This window comes from Giraffa tippelskirchi, chromosome 12 (assembly GCF_054371585.1).
Source record: "Giraffa tippelskirchi isolate mGirTip1 chromosome 12, T2T-mGirTip1v1.2.pri, whole genome shotgun sequence".
NCBI lineage: Eukaryota > Metazoa > Chordata > Mammalia > Artiodactyla > Giraffidae > Giraffa > Giraffa tippelskirchi.
The window spans coordinates 62,129,545-62,153,481 of NC_137286.1; the positions used below are offsets into that span (position 1 = coordinate 62,129,545).

The 23,937-nt window shown below is 37.9% G+C and overlaps 1 protein-coding gene across 4 annotated transcripts in view; it reads left to right on the forward strand.

The window, feature by feature from the left end:
• GABRB3 (gamma-aminobutyric acid type A receptor subunit beta3) overlaps positions 1–23,937 on the forward strand; it is a 274,911-nt gene that overhangs the window by 234,888 nt on the left and 16,086 nt on the right. For all 4 annotated transcript variants that reach the window (XM_081551411.1, XM_081551412.1, XM_081551410.1 and 1 more), the window contains one exon: positions 22,127–22,279. In XM_081551411.1, coding sequence (XP_081407537.1) covers positions 22,127–22,279 — 153 coding nt within the window. The remainder of the gene's footprint in view (positions 1–22,126; positions 22,280–23,937) is intronic.

The window sequence follows — 23,937 nt, forward strand, 5'->3', positions numbered from 1 at the left end:
CCCCCTTCTCAGGGTCTTCAGGGCAAAATTCTGAGCCTCACCCACCTCTCCCTCCTCCTGTCTCTTTGAGGACCTTGTAGACAGCTCCTTGCCATGGTTTCCCAAGGGGTACAGTCATAATCCATCTCCTGAGTAACATGGGTTGCAGGCTGCAGGGCAGGAAAGACATGAATATTCACTGCACAGAGTTATGAATATTCACTCAACAGCTCGCATAAACAAAGCATGGGGCTGAACCCTGGGTCAGAGAGGGAACAGGGCATGACTGGTCCAGTGGGACTGCTCACAGCCAGCAAGCAGCGTGCCCTTACCTAGAGGGGTGTTTAGTGGGAATTAAGCCACAGTAAAAGAGCTCCTGTTCAAGAGACAGTATGTAAAAGGTTTAAAAACTCAGACCCTGGAGCCAGAATTGCCAGAACTTAAGTACAGACTCTGGAACTTTCTAGCAAGGTGACCTGCAGCAGGCGATCTCTGAAAAAAACCCGAAGATATTGATGATATCTATTTGGTAGAATTGTAGAGAATTACATGAGTTTGTATAAATAAAGAGCCTAGAATAGTGGGTGATCCATGGTGAACACTGATTGTTCTGTGCTGTACTTAGTTGCTCAGTCGTGTCCACTCTTTGCAACCGCACGGACTGCAGCCCGCTAGGCTCCTCTGTCTATGGGGATTCTCCAGGCAAGAATACTGGAGTGGTTTGCCATGCCTTCCTCCAGGGGATCTTCCCAACCCAGGGATCAAACCCAGGTCTCCTATATTGCAGATGGATATTTTACTGACTGATCCACCAGGGAATCCCTGATTAGCTTTCATTAATTAAATTGTGTGGGTCCAGAAAATAGATACTCTGTGGTTGCCCAGAGCTTTAAATATTAGAAAATGTATGACATTATTCTTCTGAATTATTGAAAATGATGTAACTGACTCCTAATTGTTATCTGAGGGTTTCTTAAGAATAACACTTGTTTGGGGTTCATATCTGCATCCCTAATACATATTCCAGCATCTAGCCCACTCAGTAGTTTGAAAACTGAATGATTATAGATTTATGAGAGGACATTACTAACTATGTAGTCAACCTGAATTAAATGAATCATTTCTGCAAAAGAGATACTATATAAATTAATAGCATTATATATTCAAATATTTAATGTATTAAAATATAATTTTAAAAAGAAAAATCCCCATAAAACCTCATTGTACTTGGGGAGGAAATTAGGTATATCTCTGTCTAGAAGGAAGGAGCTTTGTGCCATGAGTGCATTTTTAAAGATAACAAAGAAATAACTGAGTTAGTTCATCTCAACAAATAATTATTCAGTTTCTGCCATGTTTCAGCATACAGGTTTTGGGAAAAAAAATTTTGATCCTCTTATAACTCAAAGAAAATGAAGTGACTTTATCACTCACTCTGACGTCTATCTGAGTCTTCAAAGATCTTAATGATCTGAATAAACACAATGATGTGGGCACTCACCTAGAGCTAGACATCCTGAAGTGTGAAGTCAAGTGGGCCTTAGGAAGCATCACTATGAACAAAGCTAGTGAAGGTGATGGAATTCCAGCTGAGCTATTTCAAATCCTAAAAGACAATGCTGTTAAAGCATGGCATTCAACTTGCCAACAAATTTGGAAAACTCAGCAGTGGCCACAGGATGGAAAAGATCAGTTTGCATTCAAATCCCAAAGAAGAGCAATGTCAAAGAATGTTCAAAACATCACACAATTGCACTCATCTCACACGCTAGCAAAGTAATGCTCAAAATTCTCCAAGCTAGGCTTCAACAGTATGTAAATGGAGAACTTCCAGATGTTCAAACTGGACTTAGAAAAGGCAGAGGAACCAGAGATCAAAATACCAACATCTGTTGGATCATCGAAAAAGCAAGAGAGTTCCAGAAAAACATCTACTTCTGCTCCATTGACTATGCTAAAGCCTTGACTGTGTGGATCACAACAAACTGTGGAAAATTCTTAAAGAGATGGAAATACCAGATCACCTTACCTGCCTCCTGTGAAACTGTTTGCAGGTCAAGAAGCAATAGTTAGAACTGGACATGGAACAACAGACTGGTTCCAAATTGAGAAAGGAGTACGTCAAGTCACCCTCTATATTGTCACCCTGCTTGTTTAACTTCATGTGAAATGCAGGGCTGGATGAAGCACAAGCTGGAATCAAGAGTACCAGGAGAAATATCAATAACCTCAGATATGCAGATGACACTTCCCTTGTGGCAGAAAGTGAAGAGGAAGTAAAGAGCTTCTTGATGAGGGTGAAAGAAGAGAGTGAAAAAGCTGGCTTGAAACTCAAGATTCAAAAAACTAAGATCATGGCATCCAGTCCCATTACTTCATGGCAAATAGATGGGGAAAAATGGAAACAGTGACAGACTTTATTTTCTTGGGCTCCAAAATCACTTTGGATGGTGAATGCAGCCATGAAATTACTTGCTCCTTGAAAAACAGCAGTGACAAACCTAGACAGCATATTAAAAAACAGAGACATTACCTTGCTGACAAAGGTCCACCTAGTCAAAGCTGTGGTTTTTTCAGTAGTCATGTATGGATGGATGTAAGAGTTGGACTATAAAGAAAGCTGAGTCCCAAAGAATTGATGGTTTTGAACTGTGGTGTTGGAGAAGACTCTCAAGAGTCCCTTGGACTTCAAGGAGATCAAACCAGTCAATCCTAAAGGAAAACAGTCCTGAGTATTCATGGAAGGGACTGATGTTAAAGTTGAAGCTCCAATCCTTTGGCCACCTTATGTGAAGAACTGATTCATTGGAAAAGACCCTGATGCTGGGAAAGATTGAGGGCAGGAGGAAAAGAGGATGACAGAGGATGAGATCATTGGATGGCATCACCGACTCAATGGGCATGAGTTTGAGCAAGCTCTGGGAGATAGTGAAGGACAGGGAAGCCTGGCATGCTGCAGTCCATGCAATTGCAAAGAGGCGGATAGAACTGAGTGAATAAACCACAACAACTCACTTCTAAACATAACAGTGGCATGCTACATTACAATCCATACCAACTTGTTTTCAGGATTTTTCACTAATGTCCCAGGGAGACTGGTACATGGTAATTACATTAGCCCAAATTAAAGCATAGGAGAACTGATGCTCAAGAATGTTAATGATTTGACCAAATTTACGTAGTAAGGCTAGAAAGGACAGAAATTAATCCACAAGGTTCCTGACAATTAGGAAATTCTGATATATATTTTTTGGCAAAGATTTTAAAAGCTAGTATTTTTAAGCTTTATTTGAATGATTATTTTCCACACTTTTGCATATTAATGTTATAAGGTTTGTTATACAAGCTGTAGACAGTTGAGATGACAAATGATGTCTATGGTACCCATCTATAGCATCTGTGTCTTTCCTTCCTTTACCTCCCTTACCTTCCTTACCTTCCTTTAGCTGTACGTTTTGATGAGCAGTGCTTTTATGCAAGTCTCTAAAAATAGACTTTGGGAATGGAGACCTCCACATTCTTAATCCGGGGACCTAGAATTGATTCATCCAATGTTGAGAAATCCTCAATGGCAAGAAGTGTGTCTCTGCCTTCTATCTGCCATGCAATTTGCTGGCGGATTAGTGTCCATAAAACTTTTTTTTTTTTAATTTTTACTGAAGTGTAGTGGATTTACAATTGTTTTATTTCCTGGTGTACATCAAAGTGATTCAGTTTTATATATATACATATATACTTTTTCATATTGTTTTCCATTATGGTTCATTGTAGGATATTGAATATAGTTCCTTATACAGTAGGACTGTATGTAGTATTATGTATCTGTTAATCTCAAACTCAAACCTAATTAATCCTTCCCTTACCCTCTTCCACGTTAGTAACCATAAGTTTGTTTTCTATGTCTGTAAGTCTACTTCTGTCTTATAAATAAGTTCACTTGTATCATATTTTAGATTCCACATATAAGTGAAAACATATGGTATTTATCTTTGTCTGACTTCACTTGGTATGATAATCTCTAGATCGATGTATGCTACTGCAAATGGCATTGTTTCATTCATCTTTATGACTGACTCATATCATATATACATACACACACACACACATATATATATATATATATATATATCCTTATCCATTCATCTGTCAATGGACACTCAAGTTGCTTCCATGTCTTGACTGCTGTAAATAGTGCCCATGCCACACTGTTTTCCTGAATCCATTTCCCAGCTCCAGAACCTGTGATGTCTTGCCTTTGCCTGCAGCACAGAATCCGGTGTCCTTTACCATGGGTCCAATTCTAGCTGTAACCTCTCCTCTTCAGTTTAGCTCTTAAATATTCTCAACACAGAGCTTTCTTTTAGTTGCTGCATTCAGGTCTTTTTTCTCTCCTCCACTCACTCCTGCATACTACCTGAAAACTTTTGCTCCTGTTACAGCCCACGTTTGATGTTTCTCTTCCTCTTTTTTCTGTCCATATCAAGTACATTCATCAATGGACAGTTGAATGGGATAATAGAGTTTAAATTATTTTGTGACTACCTTCTTTAATTGAACATTACACTTGTGAAATCCATTTGTATCACTATGGTTCATTTATTTTCCTTGCCATGTGTGTTTGTGTGTCTGTGCTAAGTTGCTTTAGTTGTGTTGGAGTCTTTGCAACCCTATGGAGTGTAGCCACCAGGCTCCTCTGTCCATGGGGATTCTCCAGACAAGAATTTTGGAGTGGGTTACATGCCCTCCTCTAGGGGATCTTCCTGACCTAGGAATCAAACCCGGGTTTCCTCATTGCAGGCAGATTCTTTACCATCTGAGCCACCAGAGAAGCCTTCCCTTGCTATACTACTGTGTAAGTGCAACACAGTTTATTTTTCCAATCTACTACCAGCGAAACTTTCCGAGTAATGACACTGTGAATGTTCTTGTACTTGTTTTTGTGTGTGTGTGAGTAAATGCTCACATAAATGTTGAGAATATGCATCATTGTGAATGTTCAAGCTTAATGATTATGCCAACCTGTTTTCCAACATGGTTTTACCAATTTACATTCATAGCAGTGATGCCTGAATGTTCCTTTTGCCCCATTATATCCTTGCTAATAATTCACATGGAAATCAGCTGTTGGGTGCTGAGTGATATCTTGTGGTTTTAACTTCATCTTTCTGAGTGCTAGCATGACTGAGCACCTTTTCCTAATGGCTCTTTGGAGATTCCCTTTTGTGAAGTACCTATGCAAGTCATTTATGTAAATTTTCTGTCAATAATTTATTGGAGTTATAAATTCTGGATGCAACATTATACAGATTATAATGTGTTACAAAAAAATGTACTTTTACATTGAGACCTACAGTGTACCTGGAATTGATTTTTTTTGTGTGTGAATGTTGTGCAAGTTTTATTATTTTCCACAGAATCATTGCTCTTGCAGCAAAACTTTTGTCATAAATTGTGTGTGCATGGATCGGTTTTGTACTTTCTTTTCTGTGCCGTGGGGCTTTATTTTTCCATCTTCATACCCTTCCTTCACTGTGTTAATTACTGTATCTTTAAGTAGAGCAGATTCTTCCTTCTCTTTCTTTTTATTTTTATTTTATATGGCCCTTTACTTTTCCATATGACTTTTATAATCAGAGCATTAATTTTTATCTTAAAAATGGTTTGACTTTTTATTAAGAATATGTTAATTTAGTGAAAAGTGAACTTGTTATAATTCTTTCAATCTCTATATATTTTATGTCTCCATTTATTTTGGTCTTCTTTAATTTGTTTCATTTGTTTAATTTGTTTCAATAACATTTAGAGTTTTCTGTATAGAAATCTGGTACATCTTTGTTAAACTTTTCTGTATGTTTGGTACTTTCTGATGTTATTATGGATCTTATTATGGGTATTATTATAGATGGTAAAATTTTCTTAAAATAATTTCTTATTTGTTGCATTAAAAACATAATGATTTTGTATTGAATAACCTTGCTGAAGTATTTATTATTTCTTCTAATTTGTCTGAGATGGTATTTTTACCTATTTCCGAGCACTGGAGGATCTTTGTACACCAGGACTCCATATTTCCTCATTCTAAATTATATATGCTATTGTCATTATGTATTATAATTTTACTACATTTCAAATCCTATACATTATTATTGTTATTAGATGCAGAAAGTTTTCATTTAGATGTAATTATAAATAATCCTCTTTCTTTGTTATTCATTCAAGTCTATCTGGGAATGTTTCCTTCTGCCTTAAGAAGAATATTTTTAAAATATTTATTTTTAAAATTTAAGAATTTTAAAATATTTTCTTTAGAGTAAGTCTCCTGGTCAGATTTCTTCAAGTGTTTTTTAAACAATCTGTATGTGACTTTATACCGTGTTTATTCTTATAGGATGAATTTACTGGTCACGGGAAGATAGATTAGCACTTTTTCCTTTTCCATTTGAAGATATGACTTCGTTTACCCCAGTGTCTATTGTTTCTGTTGAGAAGGGAGTTGTTGGTCTAATTGGTGCTGTTTTCAAATTAATCTATTTTTCCTCCCCTGTCTAGATACAGTTATAATTTTTATCATTGTTTTTTATTTCATTGCCATTTATGATATACCAAGATATAGTTTTCTCTTTAATTGTTTTTCTTGGAGTTTGTAGATCTTCTTGAGGTCTTTCAGCAGCTTAGAGCACCATCAGCCACCATTGCTTTTGCTCCATTTTCTCTCTCCTTTTCTCCTTCTAGGATTCCAGTTTCAATTCTGACAATTCCAACGTTGGATCTTGTCACTATGTCTTCTAAATATCTCACATTGCTTTCTGAATTTTTTGTTTTATTTTTTCTTCATGCTTCACTCTGGAAATTTTCTTCTAGTTTTTCTTTCAGTTCAACAATTCTTTCTTTGTCTGTATCTAATCTGGTAATATTAAATATGAGGAAAGTATAGATAAAATTCAGAATCTATGATGATGTTTTCTTTTTTTCAGAGAGAATTTATGCTTTCCTTTCTCAGGCAGCTAGAGGCATTTGCAGTCCAAACTAGCTTCATTTACTTTCTGGGACTTGGTGATTCTGAGTTCAGATTCATTCCTTGGGTATCCTTGAATCCTTCTGATTTATCTTTATATTTTGGACAGAGCTCTTTGGAATCCTTATTTGATGATGTCTATCTCCAGTTTTTGCTCCCTTTGTTCCGTGAGTCTATCAGATGTCCTAATTAGCTTCTCATCTTTCTGTAAACTACATCTACCTGAAACATGGAGCCCACCTCTCTCAGTTTAACTTTTCTCCCAAACCTTGGCTCAGAGTTTTACTAGGTTGTTATCCCTCCAGTGCCTCTAAGGAGATGTATTTAAGTTTTGTCCATTTTTTCGAGTTGTTTCCAGTGGAAAGGTTATGTATCCCACAATATTCAAACACCATAGCTTATGTTTTCACTCTTCTGTACTGTTGCAGAAAAATTTATGGTTGTTTCAATATTTAATTCTTACTTAGCTATGACTATTCGTTACATGAGAGTAGAAAAGAAGAAAATTTGGGATACATTCTTTACAATCACATTTCAGAAAATATGAATCATTTAATTCTGTATTTTTCTGATAACATTATAGAGAGGAAACACTTAGCCATAATAGTGTACTATTAAAGAAAGCATTATAAAGCTCAAAATCAAGAGATTTGAGTCCTTGGTTGTAAGGACTGTGAAGGAACTGTGAAAATGTGAGCAGAGTACTTCTGTAGCAGACAGTAAGGGGATTAGGTTAAAAGACATACTGGGTTAAATTTATCTCAATGAGCATATCCAACTAATAACCAAAGAGACACTTAAATATCATTCTTGACATACGATCACTGCATTGGGACTTCAGCTTCTGTGCAAGTCTTGAATGCACATCCTGCTGATGCACAAAATTTGCTCTCTACAGTTTTTGCCAAATCTGAAATTGACTCCTAACTTTTAGTTTTCTTTGAGCTGACAGGCTGAAAATTTAGATAAACTCATGGAGAACAGATTACTTAATATGCTTCTTTAATTATGTGATGTTTTTATTTCTCTTCCTTTTTGGAGGGCTATATCTGGACTGATGTATTCTGACTTTATTTCAAGAGACTTCTGCCATGATTAGAAGAAAGAGAAAGAAAAGGATCCAAAACTGAGTAATGATGAAAATTTCTGTTAAGATACATGAATTTTCTATTCTTCAAAAATCAGCTTTCTGCATATATCGAGATTATCATATGGTTTTTATCTTTCAATTTGTTAACATAGTATATCACATTGATTGATTTGTATATATGGAAGAATCCTTGTATCCCTGGAATAAACCCAACTTGATCATGGTGTATGAGCTTTTTGATGTGTTGCTGAATTCTCTTTGCTAAAATTTTGTTGAGAATTTTTGTATCTGTGTTCATCAGTGATATTGGCCCGTAGTTTTCTTTTTTGTGTTGTCTTTGTCTGGTTTTGGTATCAAGGTGATGGTGGCCTCATAGAATGAGTTTGGAATGTTTACCTTCCTCTGCAATTTTTTGAGTTTTAGAAGGATAGGCACTAGCTCTTCTCTAAATGTTTAATAGAATTCTCCTGTGAAGCCATCTGGTCCTGGGCTTTTGTTTTTTGGGAGATTTTTGATCACAGCTTCAATTTCAGTGCTTACAATTGGATTGTTCATAATTTCTGTTTCTTTCCTGGTTCAGTTTTGAAAGATTGAACTTTTCTAAGAACCTGTCCATTTCTTCCAGGTTATCCACTTTATTGCCATATAGTTGTACATAATAGTCTCTTATAATCCCTTGTATTTCTGCATTGTCTGTTGTAACCTCTCCTTTTTCAGTTCTAATTTTGTTGATTTGAGTCTTCTCTCTTTTTTTCTTGATGAGTCTGGCTAAAGACTTGTCAATTTTGTTTATTTCTCAAAGAACCAGCTTTTAGTTTTATTAATCTTTACTATTGTTTCTTTCATTTCTTTTTCATTTATTTCTGCTCGGATCTTTATGATTTCTTTCCTTCTACTAATTTTGGGGGGTTTTTATTCTTCTTTTTCCAGTTGTTTTAGGTGTAATGTTAGGTTGTCTATTTGATGTTTTTCTTGTTTCTTGAGGTAGGGTTGTATTGCTATAAACTTCCCTCTTAAGACTTCTTTTGCTGCATCTCACAGGTTTTAAGTTGTGTTTTCATTGTCACTTGTTTCTAGAAATTCTTTGGTTTCCCTTTTGATTTCTTTAGTAACCTGTTGGTTATTTAGAAATGTATTGTTTAATCTCCATGTGTTTGTGTTTCTTACATTTTTTTTCTTGTAAGTGATATCTAGTCTGATGGTGGTGTGGTCAGAGAAGATGCTTGATACAGTTTCAACTTACTTATATTTACTGAGGTTTGATTTGTGACCCAAGATGTGGTCTATCCTGGAGAATGTTCCATGTGCACTTGAGAAGGTGTATTCTTCTGCCTTTGGATGGAATGTGCTGAAGATGTCAATGAGATCCATCTCATCTAATGTATCATTTAAAGACATGTGTTTCCTTATTAATTTTCTGTTTTGATGATCTGTCCATTGGTGTGAGTGGGGTGTTAAAGTCTCTTACTATTATTGTGTTACTGTCAATTTCTCCTTTTATGTCTGTTAGTGTTTGTCTTATGTATTGAGATGCTACTATGTTGGGTGCATAGATGTTTACAATTGTTATGCCTTCCTCTTGAATTGATCCCTTGATCATTATGCGGTGTCCTTCCTTATCTCTTCTAATCTTCTTTATTTTAAGGTCTATTCTGTCTGATATGAGGATTGCTACTCCAGCTTTCTTTTGCTTCCCATTTGAGTGGAATATGTTTTTCCACCCTCTCACTTTCAGTCTATATGTGTCTTTAGGTCTGAAGTGGGTTTCTTGTAGACAGCATATGTATGGGTCTTGTTTTTGTATCCATTCAGCCAGTCTGTGTCTTTGGCAAAATTCAGCACCCATTTGTGATTAAAACTCTTCAAAAAATGGGCATAGAATGAGCCTACCTCAACATAGTAGAGGCCATTTATGATAAGCCTACAGCAAACATTATATTCTCAATGCTGAAAACTGAAAACATTCCGCCTAAGATCAGGAACAAGACACATGTGTCCACTTTCATCACTATTGTCCAGCATAGTTCTGAAAGTCCTAGCTACAGCAATCAGAGAAAAAGAAGAAATAAAAGGAATCCAGGTCAGAAAAGAAGTAAAGCCTTCACTGTTTGCAGATGACATGATACTATACATAGAAAACCATAAAGATAGTATCAGAAAATTACTAGAGCTAATTGTGAATTTAGCAAAGTTATAGGATACAAAATCAATACATAGAAATCACTTGCATTTCTATATACTAACAATGAGAAATCAGAAAAATCAATTAAGGAATCAATCCCATTCACCATTGCAACAAAAAGAATTAAATATCTAGGAATAAACTTACCTAAGGAGACAAAAGAACTATACACAGAAAATTATAAGACACTGATGAAAGAAATCAAAGACGACATAAACAGATGGAGAGATATTCCATGTTCCTGGGTAGGAAGAATCAATATTGTGAAAATGAGTATACTACGAAATGCAATCTACAGATTTGATGTGATCCCTATCAAATTACCAATGGCATTTTTCACAGAACTAGAACAAAAAATTTCACAATTCATATGGAAACACAAAAGACCCCAAATAGCCAAAGCAGTCTTGAGAAAGAAGAATGGAGCTAGAGGAATCAACCTTCCTGACTTCAGATTATACTACAAAGCTACAGTCATCGAGACAGTGTGGTACTGGCACAAAAAGAGAAACATAGACCAATGGAACAAGAAAGAAAGCCCAGAAATAAACCCATGCACCTATGGGTACCTTATTTTGACAAAGGTGGCAAGAATATACAATGGGGCAGACAGCCTCTTCAGAAAATGGTGCTAGGAAAACTGGATAGCTACATGTAAAAGAATGAAATTAGAACACCTCCTAACACCATACACAATGATAAACTCAAAACGGATTAAAGACATAAATGTAAGACCAGAAACTGTAAAACTCTTAGAGGAAAACATAGGCAGAACACTTGATGACATATACACAATGGAATATTACTCAGCCATAAAAAGGAATGCATTTGAGTCAGTTTTAATGAGTTGGGTGAACCTAGAACCTGTTATACAGAGTGAAGTGAATCAGAAAGAGAAAGATAAATACTGTATTCTAATGCGTATATATGGAATCTAGAAAAAAGGTACTGAAGAATTTGTTTACAGGGCAACAATGGAGAAACAGACATAGAGAATAGACTTACAGACATGGGGAGAGGGGAGGAGAGGGTGAGATGTATGGAAAGAGTAACATGGAAACTTACATTACCATATGTAAAATAGATAGCCAATGGTAATTTGCTATATGGCTCAAGAAACTCAAACAGGGGCTCTGTATCAACCTAGAGGGGTGGGATGGGGAGGGAGATGGGAGGGAGTTTCAAAAGGGAGGGAATATATATATATACCTATGGCTGATTCATGTTGAAGTTTGACAGAAAACAGCCAAACTCTGTAAAGCAATTATCTTTCAATAAAAAATAAATAAATTTAAAAAATCAACTTTAAAAATACTATTTTGCTAACAAACAAAGCAAATTACAAAATTTTTTGAAGTCTGCATGTCACACCCTTAAAACGTGCACTTAATTTTCCCTAGAGTCCATTCATGAACTCTGTGCTTTGGTTTTATCCTAAACTAAAGCCCATGATCAAATTATTATGCATGGGGTGTATAAATAACATCTACTGTAAGTCTAGTGCTGATATTATATGAAATGTTAGAAGGAATTATCATCCATACCTCATTGTCTTTTGAACTCCAGAGATAAATTCCCATTATTTTTCCCAGGTTGACTTTTGTTACAAGGATCCTCAGAGACAAGTCACCTGTACTCACTGGCCAAATACTACTAATTCCTCAGTGCAAAATGGCTGAAGTAGAGAAAATTCACTCTCAGCACCAAAGGGGAGCTTAACTATCTCATCTTGTTGCTATGAAATAATTTTCCTTTAAGGGCTCCTGACCTACAGAAGCCAGATTTCTTCAGAAATGCCTAATACCTTCTTTGCAAAAATAAGTCTTGTCTAGCTTCATATTTTGGAATTGCTTTTAAGACTTCCACACAATTTTAAAAATATGTTCAATAGTAAAAACACTTGGATTACAGAGTCCTGAGCACAGAAAGCACCATAGAGGAGAGAAAGAAAAGGAACAAGTAACTTGCTTTTATTGAGTGGTTATTTGGGGCCATTTAGTATGTTTGGGGGCTTCCCTGATAGCTCAGTTGGTAAAGAATCCTCCTGCAATGCAAGAGACCCCTGTTCGATTCTTGGGTTGAGAAGATCCCCTGGAGAAGGGATAGGCTACCTACTCCAGTATTCTTGGGCTTCCCTTGTGGCTCAGCTGGTAAAGAATCCGCCTGCAATGCGGGAGACCTGGGTTTGATCCCTTGGTTGGGAGGATCTCCTGGAGAAAGGAAAGGCTGCTGTTGCTGCTGCTAAGTCGCTTCAGTCGTGTCCGACTCCGTGAGACCCTATAGACGGCAGCCCACCAAGCTCCCCTGTCCCTAGGATTCTCCAGGCAAGAACACTGGAGTGGGTTGCCATTTCCTTCTCCAATGCATGAAAGTGAAAAGTGAAAGTGAAGTCTCTCAGTCATGTCCGACTCCTAGCGACCCCATGGATTGCCGCCTACCAGGCTCCTCCATCCATGGGATTTTCCAGGCAAGAGTACTGGAGTGGGTTGCCATTGGCTTCTCCAGGGAAAGGCTACCCACTCCTTATTCTGGCCTAGAGAATTCCATGGACTGTATAATCCATGGGGTCACAAAGAGTCAGACACAGTTGACCGACTTTCAGTTTCAGTATGTTTGGCACCAGTAAAGTACATGTAGTAGGTATTCTTTTTCTTATAACAGAGTTCTTAAGATGCAATTTATATAACATAAAATTTAACCATTTAAAGTATGTAATTCAGTTGGTTTTATTGTATTTACAATTTTGCAACCATGACCTTCCTCAAATCAATTTCCAAATATTTTCATCACCTTCAAAGCTCTCTAAACAGTAGCAATCATTCTTCATTTCCCCCAACCTGCTTCCCCTAACCCTATGGGTAACCACTAATCTAATTGTTGTTTCAATCAGTTAGTTCGGTCACTCAGTCGTGTCCGACTCTTTGCCACCCTGTGAACCGCAGCACACCAGGCCTCCCTGTCTATCACCAACTCCTAGAGTACACTCAAACGCATGTCCATTGAGTTGGTGATGACATCCAACCATCTCATCCTCCATCATCCCCTTCTCCTCCTGCCCTCAATCTTTCCCAGCATCAGGGTCTTTTCCAATGAGTCATCTCTTCCCATCAGGTGGCCAAAGTATTGGAGTTTCAGCTTCAACATCAGTCCTTCCAAAGGACTGATCTCCTTTAGGATGGGCTGGTTGGATCTCCTTGCAGTCCAAGGGACTCTCAAGAGTCTTCTCCCACACCACAGTTCGAAGGCATCAATTCTTTGGTGCTCAGCTTTCTTTATAGTCCAATTCTCACATCCATACATGACCACTGGAAAAACCATAGCCTTGACTAGATGGACCTTTGTCGACAAAGTGATGTCTCTGCTTTTTAATATACTGTCTAGGTTGGTCATAACTTTCCTTCCAAGAAGTAAGTGTCTTTTAATTTCATGGTTGCAATCACCATCTGCAATGCTTTTGGAGCCCAGAATAAAATAATGTCACCCACTGTATCCACTGTTTCCCCATCTATTTGCCATGAAGTGATGGGACCAAATGCCATAATCTTAGTTTTCTGAATGTTGAGCTTTAAGCCAACTTTTTCACTCGCCTCTTTCACTTTCATCAAGAGGCTCTTTAGTTCTTCACTTTCTGCCATAAGGGTGGTGTCATCTGCATATCTGAGGTTATTGATATTTCTCCCGGCAATCTTGATTCCAGCCTGTGCTTCTTCCAGCCCAGCGTTTCTCATGATGTACTCTGCATTTAAGTTAAATAAGCAGGGTGACAATATACAGCCTTGACGTTCTCCTTTTCCTATTTGGAACCAGTCTGTTGTTCCATGTCCAGTTCTAACTGTTGCTTCCTGACCTGCATACAGGTTTCTCAAGAGGCAGGTCAGGTGGTCTGGTATTCCCATCTCTTTCAGAATTTTCCACAGTTTGTTGTGATCCACAGTCATAGGCTTTGGCATAGTCAATAAAGCAGAAATAGATGTTTTTCTGGAACTCTCTTGCGTTTTCGATGATCCAGCAGATGTTGGCAATTTGATCTCTGGTTCCTCTGCCTTTTCTAAAACCAGCTTGAACGTCTGGAAGTTCACGGTTCATGTATTGTCGAAGCCTGGCTTGGAGAATTTTGAGCATATATTGTGTATGTGTGTGTGTGTGTATATATATATATATATATATATATATAATTTTATTAGTTTACTTTTGGCTGTCCTGAGTCTTCCTGCGTGGGGTTTTCTCTACTTGTGCCAGGAAGGCAGGGTCTACTTTCTAGGTGTGGTGCACAGGTTTCTCACTGCAGTGCCTTCTCTTGTTGCAGAACACGATCTCTAGGATACACAGGCTTTAGTAGCTGCAGCACAAGGGGCTCAGTGGTTGTGGCACCTGTGGATCTAAATCACAGGCTCAATAGTTGTGGTGCACAGGCTTAGTTACTTCGCAGCTTATGGCATCTTCCTGGATCAGGGGTCGAATCCATGTCTCCTGCATTGGAAGGTAGATTTTTTTCTTTTTACCACTAAGCCACCAGGGAAGCCCTTGTCTGTCTTTTTGGTTGTAGTCATCCTAATAGTATGAAATGGTATCTCATTGTGGTTCTGAGTTGCATTTCCCTAATGAGTAAGATATTGAGTATCTTTTATGTGCTTGCTGGACACGGGACTTATCTTCTTTGGAGGAATATCTATTCTTTGCCCATTTTTAAATTGGGTTGTTTGTATTTTTTGTAAACCTTCTTTATACAGTCTAGATTCAAGTTCCTCATCAGATATATAATTTGCAAATATTTTCTCTCATTCTGTGGATTTTATTTTCATTTTCTTAATAGTTTCCTCTGCAGAATAATAGTTTGTAATCAGTGAAGTAAAATTCATCTATATTTTTCCTTTTTCACTCATGATATCCGTGCCCTAATTTTACACACAGGGAAACTAAGGATCTGAGAGGACAACCAACTTCCTAAAGGAGTATCCGAAATAAACCCTGGGCCTGAACCTAGATCTCAGATGCCACTACTCTTTGTTGCAGGGTCATAGGACAGAACATTCCAGCTTTGCTGTGGAGATCAGAAAGAGAATTATTGCCTGATTGAGACGGTCTTTGAAAAAGTTTGTTTTTCCACTTTCTCTATTTCCTGTTTCCTATATCTACTTTCCTTTATGGAAGTTTTGAAAATATTTTAATTTAGGTGACTGGTAAGGGGGGCTGAGAAAGTTAGGAACACCATTTTGAACTTTAGGTTGTATTATACATTTAAAAAATGAAATCAGTGAATGAGATAGGATCATAAAGACCCCAAGAGCATCCCTGAGCTCCCAGGCAAAGCATCACGAAGCTTCCTAGGCAGTCCTGGGAGAGCCCACTTGGTGGCTGCCTTGGAAGGGGGCAGGAATATGTAGGTAGGCCAACTCTGCTGCAGTTGCCAAAATATCAGCTTGTGACTTTATAGATACATTTGAGTGGCTCTTACACTTGGCAAAGGTGACATGATACTCTGCATACACATTTTTGTGAGTTCTTCAGCAATATTAATGCCTTAGAAAGTTCTGTTAATTTAGGCTGGACGAGAGACCCAGAGCCTTGTTTCTGGCACAGCTGTTAGTGCATCTGGGAAAAAGGGTTGAGATCAGCATTTCAATAGATAGTCTTGCCAAGGAAGTCCTGAACTGGAGCAAAGCACTTGTGTTCAGAGACTCTACGTTTGTTGGTTCAGCATCTACTTGGGAATCTAACCACATCTACATTGCCACACAGGCTTTAGGGCTTCTGTGCCTTTCTGTTGTAACTTGTAAACTTCTATCGCACTTTTGAAGGTTATATTTTAATGCAACTGATTCACTACTTTTCCACTTTAAATGATCAAGCCACTTGTTATGATCATTTGAGGGATTTTCTCCGCAGATACAGGCGACATCAGGATTCTGTTGTATCAGTGTCAGGACCTTGTCCAACAGAGACGCTATGCATTCTTGAAGATGCACACCAAGTGGCAAAAGCCTTTGCTTAGGGAGGGGGGTTCGAGACGGGGGGACACGTGTACACCTGTGGATGATTCGTGTTGATGTATGGCAAAAACCACCACAATATTGTAAACTAATTAGCCTCCAATTAAAATAAATAAATTAATTAAAACAAACAAACAAAAAGCCTTTGCCTTGAAGAATAGGTCTTAACATCTCTGAAGATTCTTGTGATTATTAACATTTTGAAGTCTCTGTCTCATGGCATCTTGAAAGGCTTTTCTTCATTTGACTGTGTTGGACCCTTTACCTTGAAGGCTCTTATCCTCTGCCTTTGAAGACTCTTAGTCAACCAGGAGTATATCAGTTCAGATACCGTGAAACCTTTCCTAAATCTTGTGCTCTAGAATATCCAGTGTAGCCCTTACCTCTGGTTTACAGAGGCCAGTTCTGTATGGATCTTTCTCTGACAGATTGGGAGCTAGCTGAGAGCATAGACCATCTTCTTATTCATCTTTATTATTTCCTCCACTTAACACTCCCACTTGTGGGATTAGGAGATTGGAATTGTAGGGGAAGACAGGTGGTGAATGCCTAAGAATTTTGTTGATTTGAAAGTGTATTTCATGTTTAAGAAACAGAATGTATTTACTAAACAAATACATAAGAAAATGGTATATTTTCTTAATTCTATGTTCTGTATTAAAGAGTATTTTGGTGAATACATAACTTTGAGATCTGAGTAGTATTTCCTTCCTCAGGGTCACTAATGACCCTCCAAATGTCTGACTGTGCTGTTATATCACTGGCCTCCGTGTTGCCCAGGGTAAGTATTCTCAAAAGTGTATCAATTGTCCTTCATAGCATGAGTATCAGTATTTGCCTTGTAGGGGACAGTTTCCCTAAAGAAAATGTATTTTGGAAAATGTTAAGAAAGTTGACTCAGAAAATGGAAAGTTAGGGAATATGGTAGATTACATTGTCATTCAAAAAATATTTGCTGCAATTCCCTGGGAGAGGATTGAACTGTTCTACCTTAGTGACATAAAGATTGACAATGAGACTTGCTCTGGAGAATGAAATGTGATGGGAAGTATGTGTGGCCCTTCTTCCAGTGTCCCAGCTGCCTTCCAGAAAGAGGAAGCTGAGTGGCTATGGAGCACAAGGAAGAAAAAACAAATAAATCTTTGTTGTAAAGTCACTGAGATTGAAGGGGTCTTTTGCTACTACAGCATAAGCCAGTCTATCCTGATGGAATTGGATAACATTCCAAGTAGAGTGGATGTAGTGAGAAATATCTGAAGCATAAAGTAGCAAATGATTAGTAAAGGCATGAGATGACTATGAAATTGCAAATTAAGATCTGATATTGAAGGTACTTCAATATAAATGTTGAAGGTGGCCATAGGATTTCAAACCAAGATTTAGTAAAATTACTGACTGTTTTGGGTATTAAACTTATTAAATAAATCAGGTATGCCTATTTTCATTCTTTCAGCACATTGATGCATTTGTTAATAACCGAAGATGCTTTAGACATTTAGCTAAGCGTGACAGTATATGAAAACTGTCTCACAAACTCTGCCTGGGAGTTTATTCATCTTACTAAGGAAGATCTTATCTTGGTAAATGTTAATAATTATAATTTTGAAGAGGAAAGAAAATAGCTCAAGAGGGTGATTACTTGTATTTGGAGGGGAAAAAAGAAAAAAGGATTTATGGGAGATGTGGCATTTGACCAAGGCCTTGAAACATGGTTAAGGAAAGACATTTCTTAAGGGGAGAGCAAGGAGTATAAATCAGCAGAGGCAAGAAATTTGGACAATTATTTTGAGGCAATAAGGATACTTCTTGGCTAGAAAATGTTATGCTTAATACAGAGGCATGGTGTAAAATAAAACTAACGCTATCTTGGGAAAAGATTTTGGAGAAACTAAAATTCCCAGGTGACTGTTTTGACCTTTATGGGAAGCAGCATAAGATGTTGAACATGTGATGACTGTGCTTCTGAAACACTTGGAGAGCACGTGGTGTCAGGGACCAGGGGTGTCACGGCCCAGGCAAGGCTCTGACCTGGCTCACGGGCACATCATGTCTGTAGCCACACAGACATGGAATGTACTATGAAACAACAGAGGGTATCAGATCTGTCAGTGGAAGCTTCATTTCACAAATGGTGTTGGAAAAATTGGTTAGTTGTTTGTGGAACAGAAACCAATGTGTATGTTCACTTCATATCAAACCCTGAAATAATCACCAACCCTCAAAATAGGGTTGTGGTCAGTTGTCTGTGGGGAAATTAAACCTAAAAACATATTTTTAAAATTACAGGGAAAAAATAAAATGGATAGACTCAAATATATACAAAATTTTATGTTTTTATATGTCCCTTACCCTAACCCTATTACAAGTTTGTAAATAACTGGGAAAATGCTTGCAGAGAATACAAGCAAGGATTAGTATCAAAAGAACTTGAATGAATAGACAAAAACAGTAAGAGGAACAAAAAATGAGAAAGATGAATGAATGGTATAATTAGATTATTTATAAGGTTAAATGGTTAACAGTTATAAGGGTAAACTGGAAAAGGTCAGTTTTCATTCCAATCCCAAAGAAAGACAATGCCAAAGAATGCTCAAACTACCGCACAATTGCACTCATCGCACACACTGTTACAGTAATGCTCAAAATTCTCCAAGCCAGGCTTCAACAGTATGTGAACCGAGAAATTCCAGATGTTCAAGCTGGATTTAGAAAAGACAGAGATACCAGAGATCAAATTGCCAGCATCCATTGGATCATTGAAAAAGCAAGAGAGTTCCAGAAAAACATCTGGTTTATTGACTACACCAAAGCCTTTGACTGTGTGGATCACAATAAACTGGAATTCTTAAAGAGATGGGAATACCAGACCACCTTACCTGCCTCCTGAGAAATCTCTATGCAGATCAAGAAGCAACAGTTAGAACTGGACATGAAACAACAGACTGGTTCCAAACTGGGAGAGGAGTATATCAAGGCTTTATACTATCACCCTGCTCATTTAACTTCTATGCAGAGTACATCATGCAAAATGCCAGTCTGGATGAAACACAAGCTGGAATCAAGATTGCTGGGAGAAATATCAATAACCTCAGATATGCAGATGATACCACCCTTATGGCAGAAAGCAAAGAGGAACTAAGAGCCTCTTGATGAAAGTGAGAGAGGAGAATGAAAAAGTTGGCTTAAAACTCAACATTCAGAAAACTGAGATCATGGCATCTGGTCCCATCACTTCATGGCAAATAGATAGGGAAACAATGGAAACAGTGACAAACTTTATTTTCTTGGGTTCGAAAATCACTGCAGATGGTGACTGCAGCCATGAAATTAAAAGACGCTTGCTCCTCGGAAGAAAAGCTATGACCAACCGAGATAGCATATTAAAAAGCAGAGACATTACTTTGCTAACAAAGGTCCATCTGGTCAAAGCTATGGTTTTTCTGGTAGTCATGTATGGATATGAGAGTTGGATCATGTAAGAAAGCTAAGCACCGAAGAATTGATGCTTTTGAACTGTGGTGTTGGAGAAGACTCTTGAGAGTCCCTTGGACTGCAAGGAGATCCAACCAGTCCATCCTAAAGAAAATCAGTCCTGAATGTTCATTGGAAGGACTGATGCTGAAGCTGAAACTCCAATACTTTGGCCACCTGATGCGAAGAACTGATTCATTGGAAAAGACCCTGATGCTGGGGAAATTGAAGGCAGGAGGAGAAGAGGACAACAGAGGATGACTTTGTCATCACTAACTCAATGAACATGAGTTTGAGGAAGCTCCAGGAGTTGGTGATGGACAGGGAAGCCTGGTGTGCTGCAGTCCATGGGGTCGTAAAGAGTTGAACACGACTGAGTGACTGAACTGATAAGTTTAAAATCTGGGGAAAAAAAAATTAAGAAGTAAGCAATTAAAAAACGTGATTTGAAGAGTTTTTCCCAAGGAAATTAGCAAAAGTAATTTTTTTAAATATTATGTAATATTGTTAAGGGGCTTCCCTAGTGGCTCACCAGTTAAGAATTCCTCTGCCAATTCAGGAGACATAGGTTCAATCCCTGAATTGGGAAGACCCCCTGGAGAAGAAAATAGCAACCCACTGCAATACTCTTGCTTGGGAAATCCCATAGACAGAAGGGCCTGGTGGTTATCATCCATGGGGTCACAAAGAGTCAGACATGACTTAGCGACTAAACAACATGTAATACTATTGTTTACAAAATGAGACAGGCACTTCTATAAAGTACTCATAGTGACACGTTCACTGGTTGTGGTTCTTTTGCAAAGTAGTTTGGGACTATGTATCAAAAGCCTTCAAGATTGGCCTAACAATTCCTCTTTTGACACATTCATTCTAAGGAAATAATTTTAAACATAATGAAAGGACTCTCTCTACTCAAAGGCATTCCTAAGAATATTACTTACAGTTTTGCAACAATGGAAATACCCTAAATTTATTGTGTTCAGGAAAATGTATTTATAAAGTATAGGATATATGTGTATATATTTGATGGAAAATCAGGAAAAATTTAAAATTGTATATGTAAGTAATTTGTAATAAGGATGAAAATGTTTGTGTTATGGTGACAATACAATATATGCATTTGATCAGAGTTATATAAAAGAAACTATACTCACACACAAGCACATAAGAGATTGGAAAAAATTTCCAGACTGTCAGCTTTTAAATGCTGTGTGTATTAGGCTATTTCTTTTCTCCTTTATATAATTTTCACTGAAAATGTGTTAATGCTAAAGTAGAAACCTGGAAATTAAAGTCTTTCATTTACTACATAGAAGAAATAGTCATATGAGTGAACCAGACTGGAAAAGGGATAGACTGTAGTGACAAAACCAGAAAGGGATGTGAAGTAAAGTCTGGAAAGTGCACATATTTTGGAGGCAGGAGGGGAACATGAGCCTGTCAGGCTTGGAGTAGGATGAAGACAAGAAATGTGAGGTCTCCTGAAACTTTGGGTGGATGAATCTCAGGAAGAGAGCACCACCCATCAGTGAAGGCAGGAGGGGAAGAGGCAAGGAATCTGATGATTAGAGAAGGCTGGCCTTCCAGCAGCCTCAGTTGAGTCCAGAAAATTAAGAGCTGAGAGGCTTGAAACTGATAAAGTAGATTGTTGAAAATGTCAGGAAGAAATGGAGGCCACACATGCCTGCTCCCCAATGAAAAACCAAAATCAAACAGAAAAGGCGAATATGTAGGTGGCATAGCAGCGGGCTGTTCTCTCACTCTGCACTGGCAGTGGTGATGGGGCTCACAGCTGTCTAAGTGGAATGTACACATTAGGAGGTTAACATGGGGATTCAAATACAGGAAAGCAGACCGAACGCTTCTTCTCAGCTCTCTGATGCGTTTCCGGTGGTCAGAGCAGAGCATCTCAGAGCACGGTGCTACCCTCTGTGCCTCTCACGCTCGTGGGGAGGGGGTCCCTGAGCTGTTCCGGGGATCCAGGGTCAGCGCCTCAGACATCTGCACTGTTGCTGTAGATGGGCTGACGGAGGATGACTGATCCCAAATCTCCCCTATTTACAGTGGAGGAGAAGGAGATTGTTAGTTGAAAAATAAATAGTAGTCGTCACTATTCCAAATTCTAAGCTAAAAACTTTCCCACAGTTTTCTCAGGGACAGTTTTTAGCTGAGTATAAAAGAGAAGAGTAGCCTCATCATGACCTCATGCATAGACTGAAAATCATTCATCTCCCAAATTCTCAATGGAACTTAGGTGGTGGAGGCAGATTGCATGGTTGTGGATCACCCCTCCATTCTGGGCTTTTCAAGTGCATGCTGTTGACCCATGGAAGTCAAAGCAAACTCTTTGCCTGCTGTGTCTGATCTCCAGTGTAATTCCTGTCTGTTTACCATAGGTGCCTACCCTCGGCTCTCACTGAGCTTTCGGTTGAAGAGAAACATTGGATACTTCATTCTCCAGACCTACATGCCCTCTATCCTAATTACAATTCTCTCATGGGTGTCCTTCTGGATCAATTATGATGCATCTGCGGCTAGAGTTGCCCTTGGTATGTGCTATTTTTAAATGATACCTAAAATATAAAGTCAGCTTATCATTACAATATTAAGGGAGTTCAAAGACTATAGTTCAACTACAATTCTTGACATCATGACGCCAGTCTTGCCCATATAGTCACTTTTTATCTTGAAATACTAATTTCATGCATGATTCCCTTGATGTGTTAATTTAATTATAAGGCTCAAATGTGAATTTTCATGCCCATGAAAGGGAAAATATGCTTGCCGAATATTTGCATAATAAAACTGTTTTTGACACTAATTTTAAAGCAAGGATTAACATCTCCTGTTCAAAATCAGTCTATGGCCCAGAAAGAAGGTTTGATTAATTGCACATTCTGTTTTAAGTCAGAAAAATAGCCAAATGTTATACCGTATCATTGGAATTACACAAATTAATGAGCATTAAAATGTGATACTAAATTCTGAGTTCTCAAGAGCTCTAGTGATCTCTTCTGGCCATTGGTCTCTTGACAATTGGATTATTAGCTGATGTACAGTATATATTATGTGTTCCAGTATGATTTGTAATATTTTTTTTATTATTAAGGGAAGGCTTATATTTTCAGAAACATTATTTTCTACTGAACTAACTATTATGAAACTACATGGACCAAGTATTCATTTAAATACATTTTAGGTAAGAACAAAGCTGAAGAGCAATTGTCCAATTTATCCTTTATATGGGTAGAGTTGAGTTTAATTCCTGGGAGTGAAGTAATTAATAATACCTTTCAAAAGAATTAAAGAAAGAATTAAAACAACTCTGCTCGTAAGCCTGCAGAAAAGCATAAGTATTGAGGGATCTGGTTGTCCCTCTTTCTTGCTTTCTCTTTTTACTGTCTTTTCCCGGAAATTTAAGTTGCTTAGCATCTTGCTTCCAGGAGAATGTGTGTACATGTGCATAAGTGGATATCTGGCTTAGACCCACAGACAAGTGACTCATATTGATTCAAGATTAGATTTTTTTTTCTCATGAAATAACATGTAATAGTGGCTTAAGAAACTTAGGTAACTATTTCTAAAGTGTTAGGTGAATGTAAAGACACTTAGAGAAGAATAAAGTATCAAAAAATTAAAAGTTTTGTAGTAACTGTTAATCTATTTCTGATGGGTTTGGTATGGATTCCCTGGTGGCTCAGCAGTAAAGAATCGGCCTACAATGCAGGAGACGTGGGTTCAATCCCTGGGTCGGGAAAATCCCCTGGAGAAGGGAACGGCTACCCACTCCAATATTCTTGCTGAGAAAAGTCCCGTGGACAGAGTAGCCTGGCAGGCTACAGTCCGTGGGATCACAAAAAAATCAGACTTGACTGAGCTCGCGCATGCACATTGGTAAGGGAAAAATCTCTTGAAAAAAAATCTTCAGGATTTTTTACTGCCTGTGGAGGTTACCCTGTAACATCAATCCTTTCTGTCAAAGTCACTCAGTCATGTCCTTTCTGTAGGTTTTGCCTTTTTCGCTAATGTTACTAGATTGCTCTTTGTTAAGCTAATTTCTCTTATCACCTGAAGAATTTACAGCCAAAGTGAATTTGCAGGGGCAGATCCAAACTTGGGGAACTGTTAGCTTATTAAACTTCAGAAGCTCTCTTTAAGAAAAAGAATATAAAATATACAAATACAGAGTTCCCAGAACCCCTCCCAA